Raw genomic sequence first — 25,790 nt, 5'->3', positions numbered from 1 at the left:
TTAAAGATTTTTATTTGCACTGAGACAGCACTTTCTTGTATTCTGCAGGGAGGCTGCATGACTTGAATGGGTAATGGTTCCTCAGTCCAATCGATCATCTCAAGGCATTCAAGAGAAGTCAGTATGGATGAATTCACAGCTCAGATAACAATCTGTAATGAAGCAGGCACAGTCTGGGGAAGAAGCATGTTTGTTCACTGGAAGCTCAATGTCTCCAGAAAAATCTTACTGCTTGTGGGGCCCAATGACAGCTGCACTTATCAGAAGTCTGTTCAAAATGTGAATTGTAAAATGTGTTTGTGGTATACTCCCTGAGTCACAGCCACAGCATGAGATCTAGCAGAAACACATGCTCTTAATCACCTAAACCAGCCCAGAGAAGCTATGTGGCAGAGGAAACAGCAGGAGTTTCTAATATGCATCTAATAAGCGTCATGGATCAGCCTCTCCCACATCATCCCTGGTGCTCCCTGGGGCCATCTGCACACCACGGGCAAAGGGACCAAACCCAGCTCTGACACAAGCCCTGCTGATTTCTGTAGTATTACCTCAGAAATTAACTTGGCCCAAGATGAACACTTAGAGTTGACCTGTTGAAAGAGAATTACGGATGGGGAAGAAATATTGATGGAAATCTGAGGTTTGTGAGCCTCCTTTACACTGTTAACTGTTCAGCAATGGCCTTCTGCACAGTTTCAAAATAAAAAGCACAGTCAAAGCCAAGCTCTTTACAGTTAGGAGTGTATTTTCTTTTCTCTTTTATGCCAGTTCAATTAATCAGATGCTTTCATGAGGACTGGAACGAAAACAAGTCAGAGTGTTTCCATGACAAAAAACAATAAAATGTTACTTTTGGCTACAAAGAGGAAAACCAATAGTTACCACATGAAAAAAGAAGAGGGAAAAGAGAATGGATGGAAAGAATGAATTCCAGGGTGTGGTTCACAAAGAGTCACAGGATGTCTGAGTTGCAAACAGATAAAAATAAAAATATTTAGTCTGACCAGAGTACCTGATCCAGAGATAAAATTATGTTGGACTGCATAGCGGGGATGCAGGACACAGCCATAAAGCCCATGGTTTTAATCTGTTCTTATCATTTGCTTCTGCCCCGTTAGCTCCATTTATTGTTAACAGTCAGCATTCCAGAGTTATGAGCAACAGAAAGCTGGTTTTATGTGTTTGGTCACCCTCATGACACAGATTTTCTGGGAATAAAACTGATCCCAGTTCAGATATAATTGCCAGCAAAGAGAGAGACTGACTTTGACCAAGAATTAAGAATTATGGTAACACTTGATGTTTCTTTATATTTAAATGAGAAGACCTGAGCATCTAATACAGAATTGAAAGTGCAATAGATTGACAGGTTTCCTTCCTTTTCAGCTCAGAGCTACATCTTGCTGTGGCAGAACATATTTATAGTTACAAAAATCTGGTCCATGTTCAAGAGAAGAAGCCATAATTTAACACAGCAGACATGGTCATTTTTCTCTATGTATGTATTTTCAATAGAAACCGTTTTAAAAATATCTTTAACTCTTTCATTGTGTCCAAAATAATATCTTCTATTTCCATGAAACATTTCTAGAAAACATCTATAAGAACACGCTAAAATTTGCTTCTGGATGTTTGTAAAAGGAATGGAATCTGATGGGGAAGAGAGAAAGACAAAGCGCAACAGTGTCATAGAAGAAACAATGAGACAGATTCAAGGAGAATGTGTCAAACACTTGAGCATGCAGAAGCCACGAGGAGAACTTGAGGATTTCACACACAGTATTTTTATGTAACTATTACTGCACAGTCTTGGTGAAACATATGGCAGTACTGGGATACTGACATGGAAGGTACAGCTTGTTTAGGAGACACTGTCAAAGGGAAGGGAAGGGAAATAGTTGCTGTATTTTACAAGAACAAACATGCTTCAGAAAAATGTGCAAGAGAAATATTCAAGAAATTATGGTATAAAACTAAAGTTAGCAGCAAAGGTGCTGCGACGGGAAAGATCTCTTAGAATTTTCCTACATTTCTCTGCCAGGTCAAATGGGTGAGAGTGTTTCTAAGCAAAAGCTAAATGCATCCAGGTAAGCATCTTTTGTGTTTACGGGGGAATTTTTACTACAAGACAACAACTTATTTCAGAGAGCAGAGAGAGTTAATAAGACAGGGAGGGACAGCAGCATGCAGAGCTACTTTAGTACTGATTTTGACTTCCTATTAGAACTGGAAAGTTATTTGGCTTGAAGGAAAACAGGAAGTGGTAGAAACTCACTATTCAAAGATAAGGAAAAAGTGAAATCAGGAGAATAACTATGAGAAAAAGCAGACTTCAAACCCAAAGAATTTGTAGACGGAATACTCTTGGAAAGATTATATTAGAGTCAAAGAAGTTCGGAACCTTAGTGATTGCTGAAACACACTGTGTCAAAGGCATATCAGGAACCTCTTTTTTTCCTAACACTTTCCAAACTTTTGAGTTTATAGTTTTCAGTCTGGACATACACACACAACTACAGGAAAGAAGATGGCAAGATAGAGTAGCTCCTGAAAATGGTCAACCATGTTCCTTTTTTTCCGCACTAAATCTGACTCATCATTTGTTCTGTGTAGACTGTATCAATCATGCTCCGAATGTGTAATTTTATAACAAAAGCAAGAAAATATATACGTGACAAGGTACATAAAGCTCCACCAAATGCCTGCAGTTTGGTAGGGGAAGCTGTTTACTGCCATGCAGAACCTTTGATCTTGCACTAAGACACGAACCCATTTTTCTCAATAAGTTGATTTACGTTAGGTTATCTGTCAGAAGATCAGAGACAGCTGTTGGGAACTGCATGAGCCAAGGTCAGGAGACAAGTAACTCAGAGGCATGCCAGTTCTGAGGGCAGGAAGGCAGGGAAGTTCAAACAGCAAGGTGGACTTCTATGCTGATGAATGAGTAAGGCTGGAAAGAAGTAAAGCATAGCAACTAAGTTTGAAATGGTAAAGAAAGCAAGTCCAAAACCTAAGGTAATTGCCTTGCTCAGAGAGACAGAGCAGCAAACTGTAGGATCCTCTTAAACAACTTCTTTCAGCTATTTGTGTGCAGCAACACACTCATAAACAATGGTTGTAGGGCAGCTCCCCTACTAGTAAAAAAAACTGTCAAGCAAATGGTTGCCAGCCATCTGTACTGGATCATGATGGCTCCTGTGTGACCACCTGCATTGTCCTTGCACTATTCAAGAAATGGTCAGCCATGGAAGATGTAGATTTTTGTAGCTGTTTAATGGATTCCTCTGGGCAACAAAGGCATAACTGATGTGTTCAGGCAGATTAGCTTCAATCTAGTCACTTTAGGCACAAACAACAATGAATCCGCAATACCACAGACTTCACGAATACCCAAACTAGCCAACACAGGTCACCTATTCACAGGCACTGGTGTCAGCAATGCAACATAACAGTCATACTTGCCAATGCTACTGATGGAAAATTCATGGAACAACTTCCTTACACCCAGATCCTACAGAAGTCCCAAAGTCAATAGAATACTCAAATACAGTGTCCATTTGGTCAAGACTTCTGCTTCACTGCTAAGATAGGGAAGCCTGTTTCATTGCCAGAAAGTTGGAGTTAAGTTATACATCTCTTCTAACTCATACAAATGCCTAGCAATCATCTATCTGGCAACTGTATATTCAGGACCTGCTTTGGGATGTGAGTTAAGTCTTCCAGGAATACTGTGGATGAGTGTGCACTAAGGACCACAGGCTGGAGAAATCAAAGCTACAAAGTTGAGAATAGGCAGCAGTGAGTATGGGTAGGTATTGGACAGAAAGCTGTCTAGCTGTACATCAGTCACACATCACATCACCCAGGAGAAGAGGAGAAGAAAGGCCCTAGCAGAGTGCTACAAGATCTCTTAATCATCAGGTTCATTACAAAAACGTTCAAATGTCACCTATGTATTAAATAGAAAGACCCAACAACTGTAGGGGTGATTAGTAATCCATTAGTGATTCAAACATCTTTAATGAGAGCAATCCAGCAAGTCTACACTTCTAAAGAGTTTCTTTCTGAAATTATTTCCTATACCTTCTTCCTGCACTGGAAATCTATTCAAATCTGTTAGCTGGGATTGTTCACCTGGCTGCTTCCCAAGACAAGCACAAAGATGTAGTATATAACAGGACCATCCAGTCTTACAAGTCCCTTAAAGATCAGTAAACCCTTAGAGAAGTACCTTTTCTCCTTGTTCCACTGCCCTAACCTGACTAGGACACTTCCTCTTCTTTTATTCTTTTTTTCTGAGTACAAAGGCTCTTCATAGTTTTCAGTGCTCAGGGTTATAAAACTTCCCACTTCCTTGTAAGGTCCTACACAAAGTCTCACCTTCGTTATCCCCCAAGAGATCCATTATCTTCCTATACATCAGGAAATTTTATCTTCACAGTGCAGCACCCTATGCTTAGTTCTCTGTAAAAGGTGGACTTTTTAAGACTGAGTTTCTCAAAGTAGTTTTGTCTCTTGTTAGAAAGTGTACAGTGCCTAGCATCATTATTAAGGTATAGACTTTCCCAAAAATGGGAAAATTGCAGTAAAATTGTTTGTTCTGTTCCTGCAGATGTTGGGATTATCTGCTCCAGACAGAAAATCACATAACTTGTGTATTTTTGAGTAGTAAATCTAATGCTCTTACCTCCAAAACATCGTTGTTGCAGTTTGAGTGATATTCAATGTCAAGTTCCTGAATGGTGAGTTGAATGCTGCTACCAGGTGCTGTGTGAATATACCAGATGCATTCCTTATTGCTTGGGTATCTGCTGGGGTAGCCAGGGCTGTGAAATGAACCAGAAGGGCCAGAGAGTTCTCCTCCACAACCTGATAACACAGCAAAGAAGCCGTCAGTGAGGGGCTCTGGAAAAGCTCACTGACAGCTCTGCAATGAGGACAGGCATTAGCACCCATTTAATGAACAAATGTGAATACTGGCCTTAAGGGTCTGCTCTATCACAGGGAACTGAGGTCCAGCAGGGAAGAGAAACTCAAGAACGGCAGGCTGGACCTGCCGGCCCTGCCCATGCAGTAAGCACTTCACCTCCTGGTTTGGAAAGTTTCTCACTGTGCCTCAACATCTGCTTTGACAGAAACAGAATGTCTGAAGAAACAGACATACAGCAAAAGAAGTGACATCTTTTGTATTGGCCTCTAACTGTGATCAGTTCTAGAAAGCTGAATCAGAGCCATCCTCAGTTGTTAACTGACCTCAACTAATACACAACCCAAGTTATCATGGGGAGGGCTTCCTATTGTTGTAAAAATGCTGTTTCCCACTGCTTTAGAAATCATAAAACTAAAGACAATGCAATTTCCCTCAGCCCAGTGAGCATGATTACAAGCTGCCAAGTCACAGTGGATAAACTGGGTTTCTGACATTTGGTGGGTTTAATGTTCTTTTTTATTCAGTTGTAACTGTAATTGTAAGATATGCCATGTTTGAAAAGTTATGTATTTTCCTTTCTGATAAGAAATTGTTGTCCTAACCTCACTCCCCAGCTCCTTGGGTGATTTAAGTTCTTGCATATTATGAGCTAGATTGGAAGAAAAAAAAAAAAAAAAAAAGCAAAACAATGGATCAAATGCAGGCCCTAATTTGACAGCACAAAGCAGCTGAACAACCAGGACTGCAGTTCTATCATTGCTTTACAGAGTTGTGGCAACTGCTACGCTCACCTACTTTTGTTGTTCCCAGGAAGATGCTTTCCCTGACCCAGTCCCCCAGTGCAGGTGTCAGTGGGGTGGGAAGGCACAAGAGCCCTTCCCAGTGTCAGGACAGATTTAGATCAGCTACATTCACGATGAAACCTCACCTTTAGAGAAGCCAGTAGGGTGGGTGTGTATCTGTCACATACAGAACCCAATGGAGTTGCGTGTTTGGTCTGATTTTACATGTGTTGCTCTGCCTTGCAGCAGCTTTTTTTTCCCTCTCTACACTACAAGCCCCCAGTTTCTTCATTTAGGCACTAGCTAATCTTTTGCTTACACAGCTTTTACGGGGTCACTCGAGCATTGTAAGTAAAGCCCATGCTCCATCAATCTCTTTGGCTTTATTTCCAGAGGAAAGGCTCTGTCACATAGCAAAAAAGCCCCCAAAACACTTCATAAAACCATTTAATGAACCATGAGCTCTATATTCCCAGGGGCAAACACTGTGTATGTCAGAAGTGATAAATAGCATCTGTTATCAGAACTTTTAGTTATAGGTGATATTTTACAACATAAACCAAATAAACTACCCCTCTGACCTGCCCAACTAATCTACACAGATGTGTAAAACTCCCCTAACCTCTATTAAATCTATGCATAATTTGCAACTTGAAGAAGGTATCTTTGGCCATTGCACTGCTTAACACTTGTTTTTTCTTCAGGAAGCTATAGATCAAGATTAAATGCAAATACTTCCCTCAACACCTTCTACGACAAACTTGTGGTTATTGAAGGGTGGCTGCTAAACCCCAAAAGCATTTGCCATCATCTCTACCCATGGGGTCTTTCAGCTCCTCACTGAAAACTTGAGTTTGGCTTTGCCACAGTCGGCTGTAGGACTTCAAGGACTGCAAAATCTATGAGAGGAAAGAGCAGCAGGTCTGAAATGAAGCAAAGCAAGAAGAAGCTATTTTAAACTAAAGAAGAGCCATCTAAATACAGATGTGAGGAAGACCCCAACCATGCCAACAATGTAACATGGATCTCCATCAGTCCATCGCACAGGACTCGCCAGAAAACCACCGTTCAAACACAAGCATTCCCACAACTGAGCAATAGTTAGCTATAACCCAGGAAAGACTTTACATAGCTGAGGTTGACCTCACGGGTGAATTGTCACAGGCTTAGTTCTCCCTTTTTCCCCAACTTGCTGCACAGGATGCTCCATAACCCTGAGGTGGTTTGCCCTGCAGCCACAAAGCTACATTGTCACGCTACCCCATGTCTCAGCCAAGGAATAAATGCAGCTTTTAAGTGTATTTGAAACCAATCCTGCCTTCAGTCCCTCCGGAGAAACAGATCCATTAATATTTCAGCAGAGAGACAGAGAGGAAGAAAGCTTCAGTGGAACCCACCACCCCGGTTTTTTCCCCAGTGCCATCAGAAGATGGCCTAATTTTCCTCAAAAGAAACCAGATCGTTGGGTTTTTATAGCTGGAGAAAAAAAAAGTTGTCGGCAGGGGGGGAGCCCTACAGCTGAATCTGCAGGGTGAGTTACTCTCTCTCTTCTCCCTCAGCAGCAGGAATGACACAGCCGCTGAGGCCAGACTTCAGGAGGGGAAAGCCGCCTCGCCAGCTTGGGAAACAGAACGATTTCTCAACAGACAGACTTGATGGCTCGGCTCCTGAGGGGTGGGAACGGGGAGGCAGGGGAGTTTCAGCAGGCGAGAACAAAGCCAATTGCCATTTATCTCAGCCTGAGGAAAGCTGGGAACATTTTAAACTAAACAGGCAGTTATGACTCAGCTTCTCCTACTAAGAGTTTCCTGATAGCCACAAAGACATGTTTTTTTATTTAAACCCGAAGTGGCTCAGATGAGTGGAAAGCTTGTGTGATGGGCTTTGAGGCCCTGACCTTTCTTTCTATGCAACCCTTGCAGGTAGCATTCGGATTATTCATGCTCCCTCTCCAGAGTGGTTTATATTTTCTCTGAGCTGAATCGATACTCTCTGGATGACGTGTGTGAAGCACATGAATAAGAATGTCAAACTGGTTTTCATGTGCCATTTCTTTTCTTCCAACTACAAATGTTCCCAGAAAAGGCTCTTTGTTAAAGAGAAATAATTCTTCTTACATGCTCCAGTAAAATGGAGGTAAAGTTTAGATGTCTGATTCATTTCTTATAATGAATGTGCTGAACTCATGTTGAAATCATTTATTGTTTCAAACAGATCAGAAATTGCTTAAGTTTATGCCTAAGTATTCACTAATACCTGAAAAAAGACTCCCTGATCTTTGCAAATATGTGAACTTCACACCTGAACTATTTTGACTGACCTGCATATGCAAAGCAGAAGCCTCTGTATCAGAGCAGAATCGTAATCTCTGAACTCTCTGACCAGCTGGCAGAAAGTCTATATATTATGTTTCTGCTCTTATATGGATGAGGTAAGAATCAGTTCTGTTGTGCTTTTTTGAAAAAATATATAGATGCTAGATGGTTTTAACAAAATATTTACAGAAATACTTAAGAGATTAAAACAGATATTCCTGCCTTTAAACTCACTTGCTACATCTATCTAACACTAAAATGAGAAAACCTCAAATTATGATAGAAAAACTTTTTGAAATGCTTATACATTTTGTATGTGAAAGATTTGCCAAGCCTTAGAATTAATAAAAAAAAATGATAATAAAAATGATCACGAATAGTGTTTCAAAACAAGAAGCAAACTTCAGTGACTTTGCAGCTTATATTTTGGTTCCTGGAATATTATGGGTCCTTATGATTCACAAAACTTTTGTCTTGAATGTTCTAAGAAGATTAATTTAGAATTTGATCCCTGACTTCTTACTCAGTGTCTTCCCCATTTTCATTAGTCACAAAATTATTACAGAATTATCCCTTTCTTTGATCGTATCACAGGTACAAGCCATCAAGGAAAAGTAAACTGCAAGTATTTCACCTATTATGTGTGTGTTACCTATGAAAACAGATCCCCTGCCTTAAGATGCTTATACTAGGCACTGCAATCAGCCTTGGCAGACTTAAAATAACCTGAGAAGATATCAAACAAATTACATTCATGTGTATGGTGTTCACACTGAAGATGCAGATGTAGATGCATATTTATTTTTATACCTATATGAGTATGTGGATATATGTATTGATTTTGCATTTAAAACGAAAACTTCATGAGAAATGCCAGTCCTGTTCTTTTGAAACATTCACTTGTATGTACTGTATCTGTTTCCTGTTTTTTGAGCAAGCTAAGAAATACATTTTGATTTAACCTGGAATGTAATTTCCATACCAAAGTAGCCTGCCTACTTTATTAAGATATTGAAATAGGAAAAGTTTAAATGATGATGTAATCATCCCAGCTAATTAAACTTCTTCCATCTCTGGCATCACCACTAAATGAATACAAACCTTCTACTGTTTACATTTGTCTGCAAACATCAGATTAGAGTTTGCTTCTATTAAAATAATGGAATTTATGCTGTTTATGGCAACAAAGGAAAAAAGATTTGGTCTTTAGGGGTAAATAATATTGTGGAAGCAGAACCTATAAATTGCTGCATGACTTCAGCTCTCGCTGCAATAGTGGTGAATAATGTGAGACCCATTCAGTTCATATTGAAACATCTTTTAAAGTTTTTCTCAGCACAAAAATACATGGTCTTGCTGTTTGTGGACAGATTTACAGACAGCTGCACTGTGGAAAAGTTCTTGTAGCTGAACTGTATACAGCGTATGCTCGGTTTGTGCAGACCTTCTTGCAGTTATTTTGGAAAATTCAGCCCTGCAGTTAAACTGAGAAAAAAAAGGGATGGGAGATACTCTTCTAGTAGTATAAAGGTTCTGGAAGTCCCTTGAAAAATGCTTAAAACAACTACCTAAGCTGCTGTTAGTTGCTAGGAAATCAGACAACAAATAGAAAGTTCGGGAAACATACATTTAGTGTCTTTGCTTTCCTCTGGCTAAAATCTAAGTAGTTGCTGAAGATTGTGCAAGGGATGATTTATAGATCTTTCCATATTACTGCCTGTTTGGTTAGCAGATGGTGTTCATTAACCAAAGAAGAATCCCTATTCTCATAAATAATTATAGCTGAATAGAGAAGTATTAATCTGTGGAAACCTCTATTATTTGCAAGGTTTTCAGATTTATTCATGGGTATGTTTTAGCCACATGCTAGAAAAATCCCTTCCATAAAGTTTAAAGTGAAATGACACTGTAAAATCAAAATTAGTGACATAAAAGGATTCAGCGTTGTTCCATTTGTTGTGCTCATCGTGGAATTTTTCAGTAAGCATTAACTGAGTATAGCTGCAAGTAGCGGGTAGTACGAACATTTGCCTGTACTATAATAATACTTGCATGAAGTAAAACTTGGATTTGATTCTGAAATCTTTTGCTCTCTTGAGTAGGTTTAGTTTATAGAATAGTATCCAATGGAGCAAGAGAGAGAATTTTGGTGATGAGGGTTTATACAAGAGAGTAAAATTTCAAGTGAGAAACTGTGCTGTGCTTTTGGGTTCTTTTTTTTCTTCTCTCTGGTTTCTTCATCACCTCTATAGTTTTGATTATTATTGTTTCATCAGTCCCCTGAATTCTGGTATTTTCTTCAACATGTTCCAATGTGAAATCAGTAAGATGGATAATAAACAAAGAGACTACTCTGGGACGCAGAGACATAAAGGCAAATTTAGCCGTTTAAACAGGAGTTGAATCCTCTGAAATATTTAACAGCCACAGCTCCCATATCAGCTGATATGTGTTCAATGTTAAAAAAAAAAAGCAACATTTTCTAGCTCTCAGACATTGATCAAACCATTCAGCAATAAGCTTTTAAAGAAAATTTTGGCCCTTATTCTAATGTATTAGTCTGGGGGTGGGAGGAGGTCCAGTTTGCTGAAGAAACAGAAATTAATTCATCCTGAGCTCTCACAGAGAACTGCAATACAAAAAGCCAGCTCTGAACATGGTATCACCCACAACTCAAAAAAACTGCTCAGGACTTCAAAAGGTCAGATCCCATGCGTCCTTAGACTTAATGTGACAGAAAGACACTGAAAAGGAATAGTCATTTTTGAAAACTAAACAAACGGCAATTTGTCAAAGGCCGCACAAGAAATCAACAACAGAGCTATGATTCAGGCTTAGGAAATCTGGGCCTCCGCTCCCTCATTGACCTGCAATGCGGCATTCTTTCCAGCAATCCTAACAGATGCCTGGCAAATGTCTGCAGCGAATGGCTTCGGCATCCTAATTTAATCATCTAATCTAATCTAATCTCTGTTTCTGTTATGCTTCCCTGAAGAACTAACAAAATATTTGCATTTTACGTGACACATACTGAAAACACCAGTCTTTAGTTATTGTATGCCTTTTCATAATATTCATCTTCTGAAAATACAGACCCAGGCTAATGAAAACTTTTCTTATGAGCCAAGCAGCCTTCTTCACACCTGTCCACCAAACATTTCTTAGGGAAATCCAACAGAAAGAAGATGGTGGTGAAGGAAAAGAGCGATACAATACTTTGGAACTACATAATTATTTTCTCAATAATGTGCTGTGCTTCCTCTTTAAAGGGGAAATTAATATGTCATAGAAAACAGAATAGTGGGCATAAATTTTGCCTATTATGAGAAAAGCCAATTAAATTTCCTGACAATCAAGCAGCCAAATGAGTAAGCTTCTAATGAAATGCAGATGTATATATAAAGCAGTCAGCTCCCACATGCATGTAGCCTAATAAGGTAAGTGACAGGTCTAGGAAATATGTGTCTTCTCAGATAGTGACAGTTGTCACTGGTGTAATTTTGCACTGAGAGACCTTTGCCCTTTTGGCCTCCTGCTTTTTTTTTTTAAGGAAAGCAATTCAATTGGCATGCCATCTTTGCAATATCCAGACTGCTACCAAGAATTTGTTCTTTCTCAAAAGGCCAATATATGCCCCCAAATATATTTTCCTATATTAAGATTCCTAATAAACAGTAGAAGCAGAATGAGCATCTTGCAGATTCAAGCTTTCCTCTGGTGAATAAACCCTCTTGAGGCCTTGGCTGCAGAAGAAAACATTAGTGATTTAGCCCAATCAATTCTAAATCCAGGTTCATCAATGAAAGCCCCTTACATGAACAGTGTTATTTCAGAACCACGACCACTTTTAATTTGAACTCTTTGCACTACAGTGTTGCATCCAAGTTAAAATTATATAGGACACTTTTAAGCATAAATAACAGCATTCTCCTAAGATCAGTTACTAATTGTGTCTTTGGGAAAGCCTAAAGACTGGGTTTCCTTCAGGAACTCAGCAACTGCAAAGTAGTGGCTCAGCAACTGGCAAGATCAGATGCAAATGTTTCAAATCAAAATACTCAAAATTTGTGTCATGTGGCAGGAGGGGTTCCTCACATCAGATATCAATGAGGTAAACTTTTGGCTTTTCATGATCGTCTCATAACCGAGCAAAGTTGCCAGAAAGAGTGAACTGTATCAGGCATATGGTGGCAGATGTAAATACTGATCTCTTTTATCATCAAAGCACGTGAATGCCCTTGATACATATCACATAGATGCTTCACAACTGCCAGTTAAGGAGCACGTGGACAGCCTGAGAAATAGTTCACAGCAGCCTCAACTCTAGAGCACTTTTTTTGTGTACTCATAATGTACGTACATAAAAGAAATTGTACTCATTTGTCACTTGAGTACAAGCAAAACTCTTCTCTCACCGGCACATGTAGCCTTGTTATTTTCTGGTCAGGTGAGATGTTACCAGCTCCAGGTTTAGACTCTCTTAGGGATTTGCCTGCAGGAAAGAGGGGACCTGAATGCTTCACTCCAAAATATCCAGTTCAAAGGCTGCATCTTCTGATCAGTTCTCCTAGATAAGGAGCCTTTCTCCAGTGAGCTTTTTTTGTGCATTTGAAAGATTTTCAAAAGGGAGAAGCAAATATAGCACCCTGACTACAGGAACTTGTCTAATTTTATCCAGTTGAGGGCAGCGGTATATGCCCAGACCATGTAGCCACCAAGGGTAAGAGGAATACCCATATCTGTGCATGGTACCAGTCAAGAAAAAAAGGAAGTGCCTGCAATGAACAAAAAGATGACAAGTGTGGCCAGCTCTGGAGGAACTTGCACTCATATTACAGGCTGTCAGGAGTCGTATTTGGGATGTCAGAGCCAGCAAAGACATTCCCTAGGAGCCAGCCCTATCTGAACCCACAGATCTTGCTCTGCTGCTTAGATACAGCCCACATTAGCAGCCTAGGCCCTGTGCAATGTTAGGCTGCAGTTTAGTGTCCAGGAATGAAAGAGGAGCAGTGCTGTCTGACAGAGAAGTAAATGTGTCAGTGTAGAAAAGGAGTGCAGGGGGTTGGAAAAGGGCTGGAGAGTCCACAAAAACATTTGGAGGGGGACGTGGAGGGAAAGCACAAGAGGGCTTACCACGCAGGCAAATTCTGGAAAGCTTTGAGAGCTTTAGAAAAGCAAGTTAACCCAGCACCATGGCTACTGTATGGAGCTGATGTCATCTGGCTGTGCATAAAAGCCTCCACTTTTTCTTCTTTTGTGCAGTTCCAGAATGACATCACCTCAAAGCACAAGAACCTACCTTTGTGCTGCCGCACTTTCCCTGCTGGCTCCTGCCACACATCTCACTCCTCCCGCATATGTCCCTCCTTTGCCCAGAAATGCTCCTTGACCTCTGCTGAATGCAAAACACCACTGTCTAGTCGACGAGAGCCCTTTGGGAGGCTGCAAACGCCAGCAGCGCAGAGGAGCTCCTATTCAAACAATGTATAGCATGCCATACACCTCAGCAACCCACAGTGAGGCCTCTGCAGCCGATTTCAGCTGCTTTACAATGCTGTGAAGGCTGAATGGTGTGAACTGATTAGACAGACAGGGCAACTGTGGCGATTTAATTATTTTCAAGGTTGGATCCTCTTTGATGGGATGTACAATGGCACACGACTTAATCTTGTTATAGTCCAATATTGCTGTTAAATAAGCGGAGTGAAAAAGTTGCATTTTTAGCCTCACTTATGAAGAAACTGCAAACATAGTTCACAGCTGTATAGTCATTAACGGATTGGTTTATAACTGGTGTGCATGCTTGCCTATTTTCTTCGTGACACGCAAGAACAAGAGAAAAAACACCCAAAGCACATCCTGGCCAATGTTATTTCATGCAGAGGAGGGGGGTGGGAGGCAGCTGGAAGTGAACGTGCTACCCAAGAAAACAAGCACCACTAAATAAAACTGGAGAGAAGCCCGCACTGAAAACACAAATCTATAGGAATGAGGCAAACCTGAGGGCTGAGTGTTTCCCATTAGAAACCCCAAGTCACCCATGATTTTCCTGTAATGTATCTCCTGCTCAGTACAGCTATTCTGCCGATGCCGCTCATCCCTGTACCTGCTCCTGCAAATTAAAGCACATTTCACTAACAGCTCTAAGTTTCTGATCAGATGATCTTCTAAGGTATGCACGTGCAGAAACATCCACTGGGAAAGTGTTTGAGGAATTATGAGGAAATGCAATGCTTTTTAGAGCTGTAATGGGTTATTTCTACTTAGCTGACATCAGACAGCATAAGCTGGGACTCCATTACACATACAGGGAAGAACAAAACCTACCTACCCAGAGGATACCTGGCTAACTTACCATTAACATGCCACAGCATCTGGAACCCGCTTCTAGTGTTCAATCCATCAGAATAAAACTCCACATGCAGGCTGGTCCCTGTAGTACTCCCTGCCAGTGGAAGAGACTGTCCGCAGAAAGTGCCTATCAGGTTGGATTGCACATCAGGCCCATCATAGAGCTGAAATGAAACAAAAAATATCCCAGTGAGTAAAAGGCAGTGTCCCAATTCTTAATGTTTCGTATGGGATGTCGAAGGAAAAACAGTGAGATTTCTCACACCGGCCACCTTTGCACAGCAATATGAGCTCTGGGGAGCATGGAAAGATTTGGATGAAATTATGTTCAAATATAACTGCAATATCATCACAAAATCATAGAACAGTTTGGGTTGAAAGGGACCTTAAAACTAGTTCCAACAGCTCCACCATGGGCAGGGACACCTTCCACTAGACTAGAATATCTCCTTAAACCTGGCTGCACACTGTGTACAGTAGGAAGGTTTTGCTGTTTCTGTTTTGGTGTGTATTGAGGGTTGCTGGGGAAGAAGACAAAGGGCAAATGGCAATGAACTAAAGCAGAAAGAAAAAAGGGATGTCATGGGTCTGATGTGGCTGTTCATCTAACATGCTCAGTGCCTCTAAACCCCTCAGTGACAACTCTGTTTACATCTTCATTTCTTTAAGACTACACTCTGGTGATTTCAGGACTGACTAGCTTGTGACAGAGAAAACCAAGGAGTCAGCATCACCAGGGCCTCCCAGAACAGTACGGAAAAACTGAAAACCAAAAGCAAATTAATTCCTCAAAAACCACAAGGCAAACTTCATATGTGTTTATTTATTGTTTCATAATCTTATGCTAGCATTCTGCTTTGGAGAAGTGGACTGAGCTATGCTTTCTGAACTTTTGTACTTAGAAACACTTTATGTTTGACCTCCTAGTCATACTCTACATGATTGTATCTTGACAGTCAATGTGTTGGGAGACGTAGCCAACCTGAAAAATCTTTCTGTTCCCCAACACAGGTGAGAAATCCTCTATCTCACTCTTAAAACATCACCACTCTAAAAAAGCCCAACCCAAAATGAACAAATAAATGCTAAGGAAATACTCCTGTATTTAAATCCTGACAGCTGCAGTTTGTCATATACGCACATTTAAATGAAAACACTTAACACCTAATGTTTTGATGGAGTAATAATGGATACTTAGAGTTTGTAAGCCTCTCTACATTAGTTTTCTCCAAACAGGTTTAATTGTTCTTCCAAATTCTAGTTTTGTGACTTTTTTCATATCCAGTAAACACACTGAATATGCATCTATGTTCCTCACCAAATATCCCAACAATCTCATTTTTTCAGGGGTAAGGAATACAATTTTTGCAAAGCTGGTAAAAATGAGACATTTCAGCTAAACTACCTTTGACTTATAATATCAGACTGACAGTGTCATCAAGTTAGGAGTTGCTTTATTATTTCTACTTTTGTAACTATGGTTCTTAAAGTTTAGAAAAACAGCGACCCTTGTGCTTTTTTATCACTTTGGCACAGTTCATCTCATCTTCACACGGAGCACATCATCCTAACAACCCAGCAAACTACTGGCACAGAAACCATGTCTGACCATTCTCATTGTGAATTTCTGGCATGCTTTCTTTTAGAATTTCAGCAAAACCTTTTCTCTGTTCTAAAGCCATCACCGTAAAGTTCTTTCTGTGCGAAGAATCAAATCTGTGATCTCTAGAAAAACAGCCAAGGTTTATTTATCTTTCCTCTCCATTCAAATCTCTTTTCCAAATACCTCTGATTCCACTAGGAATTCTCCTACACTCAACACCCATAGTATGGAAGTATGATATTATAGTAAATATTTATTAACCATGCTAGCTACTAATTTCTGCACACGTTTTCTAGCAGACTCACATATGGGAATGAGTAATTAAACCCTCAGGTTTTCTGTTCAAGACGCTGGTCTTGCAGGACCTTTGGAAATCTTGTTGTTGATTTAAGATGGAGTTGGGGCCAAGAAATCTACTCAAATGGTTTCAAATCCTCAAGAAGACAGTCTAGTTTGAGTGCCATTTTTAAATAAAAAATAAATTGGATGTAGTTCAGCCAGAAGTTAAGGGCAAATTGCATGAATAATTCTGTGGTAATATTCCATGGCCTATTTTGCAGGTGTTGACCATGAATCTTTTTGGTTTTCAATCCTCTAATACAATGAAAGCTCAGAGCATGGGAAGTGTATTGGAACTTGAGAACTATCACTTCATTTAGTATGATTTCTCTAGGAGAAATCAAGAAAGTTTCTGATTGCAGACCCACTGCTGGTAGTTCTTGCAAAGCCTTAATCAAATGTGTTTGATAATAAGATATGAAACTGTCATAAGGATCGAATGTTAAGAAGTTGAACGTCTATCTGTACTCTTTCCAAACATAAAGCTTGAAGGACCGCCTAACAGACAGCTGAGCTGTCCCATGCCCAGCATTACAGTTATGACCTTCCTCCAAGCCAGGCTAAAAGCTTTACGCATTCTTTTACGGCTTAAATTCAGCAAAATGAAATGAAGTCAGATCCAATTAGATTTTTTAACAGTACTACTTCCTTTGAAAGCTTTGTGGTATATACTACTCATATTTCTGTGGCTTCAAGCCATGGAAATCTTACACCAGAAAAGTATGAATGGCAAAGAATGAATCAATGTGGAGATCATGAATCTGTGCTCTGAATAGAAGCAACAACTATATTAAATACATTCAACAATCAGCTGTTACCTTTAGTGATTACAAATGAAAAAAACATTCTAAAGAACTGGACACATCATACCCAGAAACTTTCAAATCCCAAACAAAAAACCCCAACCTTCATGAGTCTCCTGCAACTTTGATTCATCAAGGGAGTGTTATTTTTATCTAAGACAGCAAATGTCACATTTCTATGGAGTTTCCCTGAAAACAGTCCTTCAGTATTTCGAATCACAAAGAGCAGTTCCCATGGCAACCCCTTCATGCCGTGCTGCCCCGTGGGTCTGGGTTCAGAGCAGTTTCGCAGGAAATTCGAGTGCCTGGCCAGCTGTAATTCATTGAGAGAGGCAGAACCGCGACTGCTAGAATTACAGTGGGGTTTTTTTGAGCTTTCATTTCTAAATGAAGGGAACAGCTGGGAGTTTTCACAGGGCATTTTGAACTTCTCAAACCACATTTTGCTCTCACAAAAATACGGGCAAGTGAAACTGAAGCTGCACACAGATCTCATGAACCACAATTTCTCTTCTGATCTCCGAGATAGTGTTTCTTGTCTAAGGGTCTGCTTTGTCAGCTGTGCTATCCTAAACTGCTGCAAATTGAGAGAAGGTTCTTCCCCAGGCTATATGGGGCACGATATTCCCTTGAACTGTGCAAGACAATTGAATTTTGGGGCAGTTTAGTAGCCACTACAGTACCATACTGTGTTTAGGAACTGGGGATTGGTCTCCCTCCCAGCTCCTTATTGGGAAGAAAGCGATTGCTCCCTTTTCTGTGTAGATATTTGTTTTGTAAAATATTTATTTGTTCAGACCTTTTAGCCTCCATCAGAAAATCCAAGGGCTTCATAATGATTTTGGCAGACGATCCAACAGGCAAAATATGCAAACAGCTGCAGCACACGTCCAGATCCTTAGCCTCCCCTGCTTTAACCAAAGCAATCACCTAGCAGCACCCAGGGCGCTCCATTTCATCAGCCTGCACTCTGGCACTGGGCCCAGGCGGGGGATACGGTATGTTCAGACAAATTATTAGGCATGAGTTACAAAAAACTACTTATCAGGCTGCCTAGGAGCAAGCGTATAGGCTGACACAAAAGTAAAAAGGGGAGGTACTAGCTCTCTAAGGGATGAAGCAAGCTGTGGGACTGCCCTGCAGCAAAGTGGGAGCTGAATCATCTGCTGTACATTGGAGTCGGGCTGGGACAGCAGGGCCAGCCAAGGCTGCAGGAAGGGTTTGGCTTGGGTAGCTCTCCCAGAGGAGACACCCTGGTCACCAGTATTACATTTTGGCTTTTCTGACTCTTCAGCCTAGCAGTATCTCACTGACGCCAGTAACAATGATCTGGAGGCCACAGCTGTTCAACTCTCTTTGGAGGAGCAAAGCAAAGCAGCATGACCTGTGTCACAGAGAAGCTCATTGCTAGAACTGGAGCAAGGGCTCAAGGACTGAACTGACTGGAAAATGGAGTTTCTGCTGTGCAGAAGGAAATAAAGATCTCAAACAAATGGGAGGAAGGAAACACTGAACGTGTTCCATTTGGGCATACTCAAAGCAGGGACATTTTTCTAGGTGACCGCCTTGTCAATATTATTCCTTCTTGCACCGTGAGACTGGCAGGAGCCTTCCAGACAGGCAGTGGGACTCTATCTGTTCAGTTTCCCTGGCAGAAAACTGGTATTTTATTTTTTAGGGTAAAATTTCGGTTTTCTCTTGGAGAACTTTTATTTCTGTGAAAAGGCATATTTTTTTTCCATCAGGAAAATGATTATAAAGGAAAATCCCCAGCCTAATGTGCTCTGGAAAAAAGCTGCTTACATACATTAGTCAGGCATAACACATTGTGTTGATCCAGATGTGATGGGAGAGTCTTCAAAGACAAACTTTCTGTTTCGTATGAGGGGGAAATCAATCCTATGAATACTGACAGTTCTCATTTTATTGTACTATAAATAATTCTATTATCAGGTGTCGATAATTCTTTACATAATCATTCAATAATTCTCTCAATTTGAGTCTTGAACCAAATTGTTTGCAGTCTGAAAGCCTTTTCACAGGGACCAGCAGCAACAGCCCTGGGCTGTATTTGCAGAACTGAGAAAAGGATGTTGTGCCTTGAATTAGACCAGAATAGCTGCAAGTCTCCCACCTATTGCTGGAGCCTCTAGGACATACTCAAATTGCTATTCTGACACACACAAGTATCCCTTTCACACACACAAGTATGCTATTCTGATACACACAAGTATCCAAAACAAAATGGGATTGTTTTGACTGATCTAAACACTAGAGGCAGTGATTACAGGTATCTGAGTAACTCTTCCTGAATGGGTCAGGTTTTGGAAAAGAAATTTTGATGGCATAGCAACAAATATGTTACCAGAAAACAAAATGAAGCAAAACACAGACAATATAACCACCACTCAAGTAACAGGAGGCACTTTAAAGTGCAATCACCATTACTTGTTAAAGCAAGAATCACCAAAATAAAAAGAATCAATTTCCAAGCAGTATTTTTCTTTCTAGAAGAACCAGAGTGCAAGCTTAAGAATCTGCAGGTCTGTCAGCCAGAGAAAAAAAACCAAACAAACTACAGCTCCAAGATGTGGCACACTGTGCTAGCTCAGCATCACACCAACATAGTTTTCATGGAAACACAGGCAACTTAAGACTTCGAGCATCTTACTGTGGAGCCTTGTTACTTCTACACAAACAGGAGAGCAAAAGAAGGCCACGTTTGTGCTTGCATGACGAGAAGTGTTTGCGATTGCTACTAGAAAAAAGCCCTCCTTAAGAACTTATTCTAAATAACGTTTAAATACCATTATTTAAATATGTTTATGCCCTAGATGACCTTTAATGAAACTCCTTGCTCTGACTACTGAAGGCAAATATCTTGTCTCCACACAATGACGCACTTTCACTAATTAAACATTTTATTCCATAGTACAATGGAGTTTGACATTGTGCATCACAAGACATACACACTGTAGTCTTGCTGGGATTTATCTAACACATGGAAATGTAGAGATGTCTGGTTTTTTAATAGTAGGAGTTGTACCCGAGTCTGTGTTTTGTCATGTAACCTGAGCCTGAAATACTCAGAGCCCTTTGAAAGTTTCAAGCAAAGTTCAATTCCACGTTGGACTGCAGTGGTATTTTTTAAAAGGATTTTTCATCTCTTACATTGCCACTTACTATCTTCTCAAAGAAAACAAGAATTTCTAACTACGGGCAAATCTGCTCATTCCTGCCTTTCTAGGAAAGGTTTCTTTCTGCAAATGATATAAAACAAGTAATTGTCTTTAGCAAGTCTCTTTTTATTGTAAGAACGTAAGAAATGCTGGGTGTATCTTTGGATGAAATTTTAAATTTGTTTTAGATATAGAAATAGGAAACAACTGCTGTTTAAGAAAGGAATGCCTAGGAGACACCCACCTAGTTGGTCAGCCCCAACGCCTGCACTCAAAACCTTATTTCTTCAGCATATTTTAAATTCCCAAGCCTATATTAGAAGAGCACTTCCACCTAATCGGCACAGCTGTCTGAATGGGGAAGCTCTCAGCCACCTGCGGCGGGGCAGTCCTGGAGTCTCACCCATGCACGCTGGCCAGAGCAGGCTGAGCTGAAAGCAAGGCAGCCCAGCGCAGCAATGCAGCCGGAAAGCCCTGCACCTCTGCTAAGCGCTGTGGGTGCTTTGACCTCAAATCATGGCTCCACTGCCTGAGGCAAACCCAGGCTGCCCCAGTGTCCTGCTCCTGACCCTGTGCCTCCCCCTGAGGTAAAAGCAGAGGTTTGCTGTCATGGCCAGCATCCAGATGGGTGCCTGAAGCGTCTCTCCTGCCTTTGCTGACCAAGGGGCTGCTTGGGGAGCCACGTCCTCCTGGCAGTGGGGTCACACGTGCCTGGTCACTAGGCTGCGGCTATTTTGGTAGACTGCCTGCTTTCCCCAGCACCTCAAAAATTGAGGCGGTTCCTCTGCAGTGAGAATCCACTCAAAGTGGAGGGAGAAGGACTGCTTTTGAGCTTGGAACAATAATATTTCCAAAGTTATTCTTCAGTAGAAAGCTGCTCACTGTGGGAAAAAGCCCTTTACAAAGAGATGGGGCTGTGCCTAGGGACTACAGCAACTGGGGGGATGAAGAAGCTGCACCTGCTCTGAAAACCTCAGGGGGTTCTGAGCAGTTTGCAGCAGTGCTGACTCCTGTCCAGAGCTGAGTGCTGTTCCTCATGTGCTTTGTCAGCCCAGATGAACCGAACTGCCGGTGCAAGCAACATCACACCAACACCATCAGAGGCCAGAGACAGAAGGATCCTCTCTGGGAATCCTCCCCATTTGAGAAAATTTAGATCATGCAACCTATGGCAACTGAGGAGAGCTGCAGCTTGATCGCAGCAAATGAAGAGGGGAGAAAAGGAAATACTCTTGCCCCTTGGGCTTTCAGGAAAGCAAACCTGCCTGCTCATGTGAACAACGGGAAGAGGAGGGATAAGAGCTTCCTCAGAGTCCTGTGTGGTTTTCCCTGAACTGTCTTGGGGCTTCCCTTTGATGAGGGGAAGCTTTGAGCAATTCAGATGGGGTTTCCCCAGCCACCATGTAATTTCACACTGTGATGCCTGTGCTGAGTGGGATAAGCCACTTCACTGCACAGACAGTCACTGGCCAGGCTATCCAGCAAAATTTAGAATACAGAAGAACAGAGGAGAGACGAATCCAGCTGCAACTAGATGAGTCCCAAATGCCCTTTCCCCAACAAGAGGCATGCACACTACCATCATATGGTAGTGTTTCACAGTCACTTCATTGTACAGTGCTTTTTCCTGAAGGTACAGACAAAGTCACATTGCTCTGAGCTGTCAGGGTGTGGAAAATGCTGTGTCCATGAAGGTCTGACTCATTTCGTGAGTCCAAGAGCAGAAGAGTCTGTGCTGGCTTCACTCGTGCTTCTTGTCATCTGAGGTTTCTGTAGGCACCATGCAACCCTTTCATCACTGACAAATTTAGCTGTCTTGAGGGGTATGGGGTTTTGCATGCATTTCTAAGTCTGCTTCTAAGTAACCTTTCAAACAGCAAAGCCAAAGTGTACTTTGATTCTGGCAGTGCAGGCAACTGGGAAAACAAAAATCCAAGCCCTGAGCCAGTCTTGTCTAGGGTGGGCAGCTCTTTGGCCTGATGCTCTCCTGAGTATCAAGATCTCTCACTGAAAATCAGTGCAAGGGCTAAGATTTCCCTGTGTACCAATGGTGAGGCCTGCCACAAAAAACCAAGGAGAATTGTTGCTTTTATCCTTACAGTCTTACACTGGAGTTCTTGTGGAGGCCCATAAACCCCTGAAGGAATTCAGGGATGGGCTGGCATGCTGCCAGTTTGCATGGTAGTATGTTAATGGATACCACTGCAGTCTGGCCAGTAGGCTGTCATTTGATGTCTGTGTGCAGAACCTGGATGGGAATATTCAATATATCATCTGCTTCCCCAGGGTGATGTACGATGGGTGACATTTTGTAAATCAATGCATGGCCATAAGCAAAGCCATTCTCTGCGGTTAAAGAATTCCTGCAGCACTTAAAAAAGACATACTCATAAATAAACTGTAATAATGTTAATCTCTTAATATGGCTTAAGCATATTTATTACTCACAAGTACAAAAGGGAGTAAAACTAGAAACAGGGTAAGTGGTTTGCCTTCTTCTATGATAAGCTAATAAAAAGGAGACAATGACCAGCTGAGCGCAAGTGACAATTATCTAATGCAGTATTTCCAGATGGAGAAAAAGGATATTATGGCACATCTCTGGAATGCTACTGTGGTTTAAAAAAAAGATAAAAAAAAGACAAAGACATATCCTGTTACCACCAGAAGAAAATGAAACAGTTCTCAGGAGCAGATGCCATATTAATTACTGTAATTATTTGATAATATTCCACATATAAGGGAAAAATGGTATTTTGACGACTCTGAGCCTAATTGCTGTAAGAGTCTGGACTTCCTAAGTTCACCAGCAGTAAGCAAGCAAGGAAGTGCTCTATTCCAAAGAACTCTATCCTGCCTTGCAGCAGAAGGAAGGCTTCTGCTGTTATCAGGCAGTTGTTTGCCCCCATAAGATGTTCTTTTGCATTAACCCAGTAATCCCAGTCTTGCCACTAGATCAACAGTCTGCACAGACCAAAGGGGTGAGACCCAGACAGAGAGCTCTGAAACTTCTCTTGCTGCATGACACAATTTTACTATCTGCTTATCAGGCTGGTGGTATCTTGCAAAAGGCTTGGCGAGGTCCTCCCTGTACTTACTAAAAGCAGATGCTAAACAGACTGGACTTCAAGGGGTGGTTGTAAGTTCTGACCAGAAGAATATAGAGGGAGATCATTACTGAAGAACAGAAAGATTAGTGTTTTTCAAATGGTATTTTTCTTGGATAAGAAAGGAGTACATTTCAGTCCTACTGCAAGACTCTCATCTTTAGGGCAATAACATGACATTTTCCTTACTTATAAAATTGCTTTGCCTCTGTGGAGGTTATGTTCTGTCATACTAAATAAGAAGGTAATTCATCATTAAAAACGGGGAGTCAAATAAATGCTTGTTCAGCTAATAACCTGGTGAACGTAGAGGAAGGAATGACATTTCTATGTCATTGTCTGCAATATCTCATTGGCTACAGCCTGATAACTCCTCTAGAAAGACTAATGTTAGGTTATTAAGCCAAGCCACAGCATGCAATATAATTTAAAGACCATCCAATCTAATTAGTTAGTGAAGCATCACTAGGAGACAGTCCACTATGTGGTGTGCTTTGTATCATATTGTTGCTACTTCTGTACGTCTTTATCAGAAGCCATTCATCTCATATTCTTAAATCTTCGCTATAAACTCCTTCCAAAATGTCACACATCCTGGGAGCATTACTAGCAATGAGCCAACATCCTCTGACAGGCCACGAAACACCACACACTGCTCATTTGTTGAGAAAGTGCTCATACGAGATTCATGACAGAGACTGACATTATAAAAAACTGCAGTTTTGCCTCCCTCCCACACTGCCTCTTCTCAGTTTCTGGCTCCTATGCACAGGGGCAGAAAACTGCCACTAAGTCAGAGGAATGGGGCTTTTTCCCTCCTACTTGACAGAGGCATAAATAGTCACACATGCTGAAGCGGTGGAAATGCAGGTCCTGCCTAGGCCAGACTGAGTCAGAGTCACTCAAAGCTCCCTGTGGAGAGTGAATGCTGCTTACCATGAGTAACACCAGCCAGCTGCCGCAAACGGTAGTCTGGCTCACAAAAAGCTTCCGCGATCAAAGGAGAAAAGGAAATAGGTAATATAATACATGGCTGACTTCTCATTGTACAGCTGTGACTGCGTTTCAGTCAGGGACAGGCATGAGCTGCACTTACACTTACTTGTACTCTTTGGACATCTCTCTTTTTCCTTGTCCTGTACTTGAAACAGTTACTTGCTCTTAGTGATGATATTATCTTTGGTAACTGACAACCACTAGGAATACCTGTGTGTAGAAACTTTTGGTTTTGTCATTACTCTACATACTTCATTTCTGACTCATATGTGGACTAAGCCAGGGAGCACATAAATTAATATATTCTATCAGACTGAATTAGTCATGAGGCAAAATGCTCTTACATACCACATGTGGGTTTGGGTCAGAAGTGTAAATCATATTTAAGCACGAATCTGAAGAACAGGCCCTTTTCCAGTATGGAGACTGGGACCAAAACCACAGCGTCCAGCAGGCCAGGTCCAGAAGTACTCAGGAAAGCAGCTTGCCCAGTCTAGCTGTTCTCACCCTACCAAGCACCATGATTTTGTCCTTCAGAATTCAGAAAGATTTTTTAAAAAAATCACATCTCTAGTTTGAGACATTTGCAATGTCATACAAATATGTCCACATGCATTAAATCTCTTTCTCCCACTGACTTTTAAAAGTAGCTTTGCTTTTTTTATTCTTTTATTTTTTTCTTTTCTGTAGCTGCCATTTCTGGATCGTACTCTGCTCAGGCAGGTCAGGTCTCCACCATAACACCTCTGCAACATTTAATCTTGTCCTTCTCCATGGCTTATCACTTTCCCATATTCCCTGTACCACCACAACTGTGATCATCACCTAGTCCAACCTAACCACCAACTCTTTTTCTTCCCATCCCCAGCCTCCCAGCAAGTAGCAGTAAATATTGTCACCAAGCCTGCCATCTGCTAGCTGCCACAGAGCAGGAGGTTGCTACTGTCGGGGCTGACACAGAGCTAAGACAACAAATAGACTGTTGCTGACTGCTACAAGGGGTTGAGGTGGGAGAGCTGCCTCCAAACCCAAAAGGAGATGGGGAAGAAGGGCACCTAGAAGCTCCTGGGGTAAAAGAGCACCTGATCAGCACCAGTGGCCACTACAGTTTGGGAGTGCAACTACATGGAAACCGTCTGTGCAGCAGCTTCCCATTTCCTCCAAAAAAAATGGTGAAGGGCAAAAAAATGGTCCACCACCCACTTGGACTACAGTGAACAGGATTATATCTCTATTTTTGCAGTGTTATATTCCACTGGGCACCACAACTTTCCCCTTTTAGGCCTCTTTGCAATAAAAGAATCTCAAAACTACATGTGGCAGAAAAGTAATTTATCTTAGCTGAACAACTGTGAGTCAGGATTTTTTTTTATTAACCTGTTTTT

General features: G+C 41.2%; 1 protein-coding gene across 11 annotated transcripts in view; it reads right to left on the bottom strand.

Moving 5' to 3' along the window:
* CUBN (cubilin) overlaps positions 1 to 25,790 on the bottom strand; it is a 155,263-nt gene that overhangs the window by 77,074 nt on the left and 52,399 nt on the right. For all 11 annotated transcript variants that reach the window (XM_037387144.1, XM_037387146.1, XM_037387145.1 and 8 more), the window contains 2 exons: positions 14,383 to 14,542; positions 4,688 to 4,869 (listed from right to left, as the gene is read on the bottom strand). In XM_037387144.1, coding sequence (XP_037243041.1) covers positions 4,688 to 4,869; positions 14,383 to 14,542 — 342 coding nt within the window. The remainder of the gene's footprint in view (positions 1 to 4,687; positions 4,870 to 14,382; positions 14,543 to 25,790) is intronic.

Source organism: Falco rusticolus, chromosome 4 (assembly GCF_015220075.1).
Source record: "Falco rusticolus isolate bFalRus1 chromosome 4, bFalRus1.pri, whole genome shotgun sequence".
NCBI classification, from domain to species: domain Eukaryota; kingdom Metazoa; phylum Chordata; class Aves; order Falconiformes; family Falconidae; genus Falco; species Falco rusticolus.
Note: the sequence above shows the minus strand (reverse complement) of the source record. Positions and strands in the feature narration are given on the sequence as shown.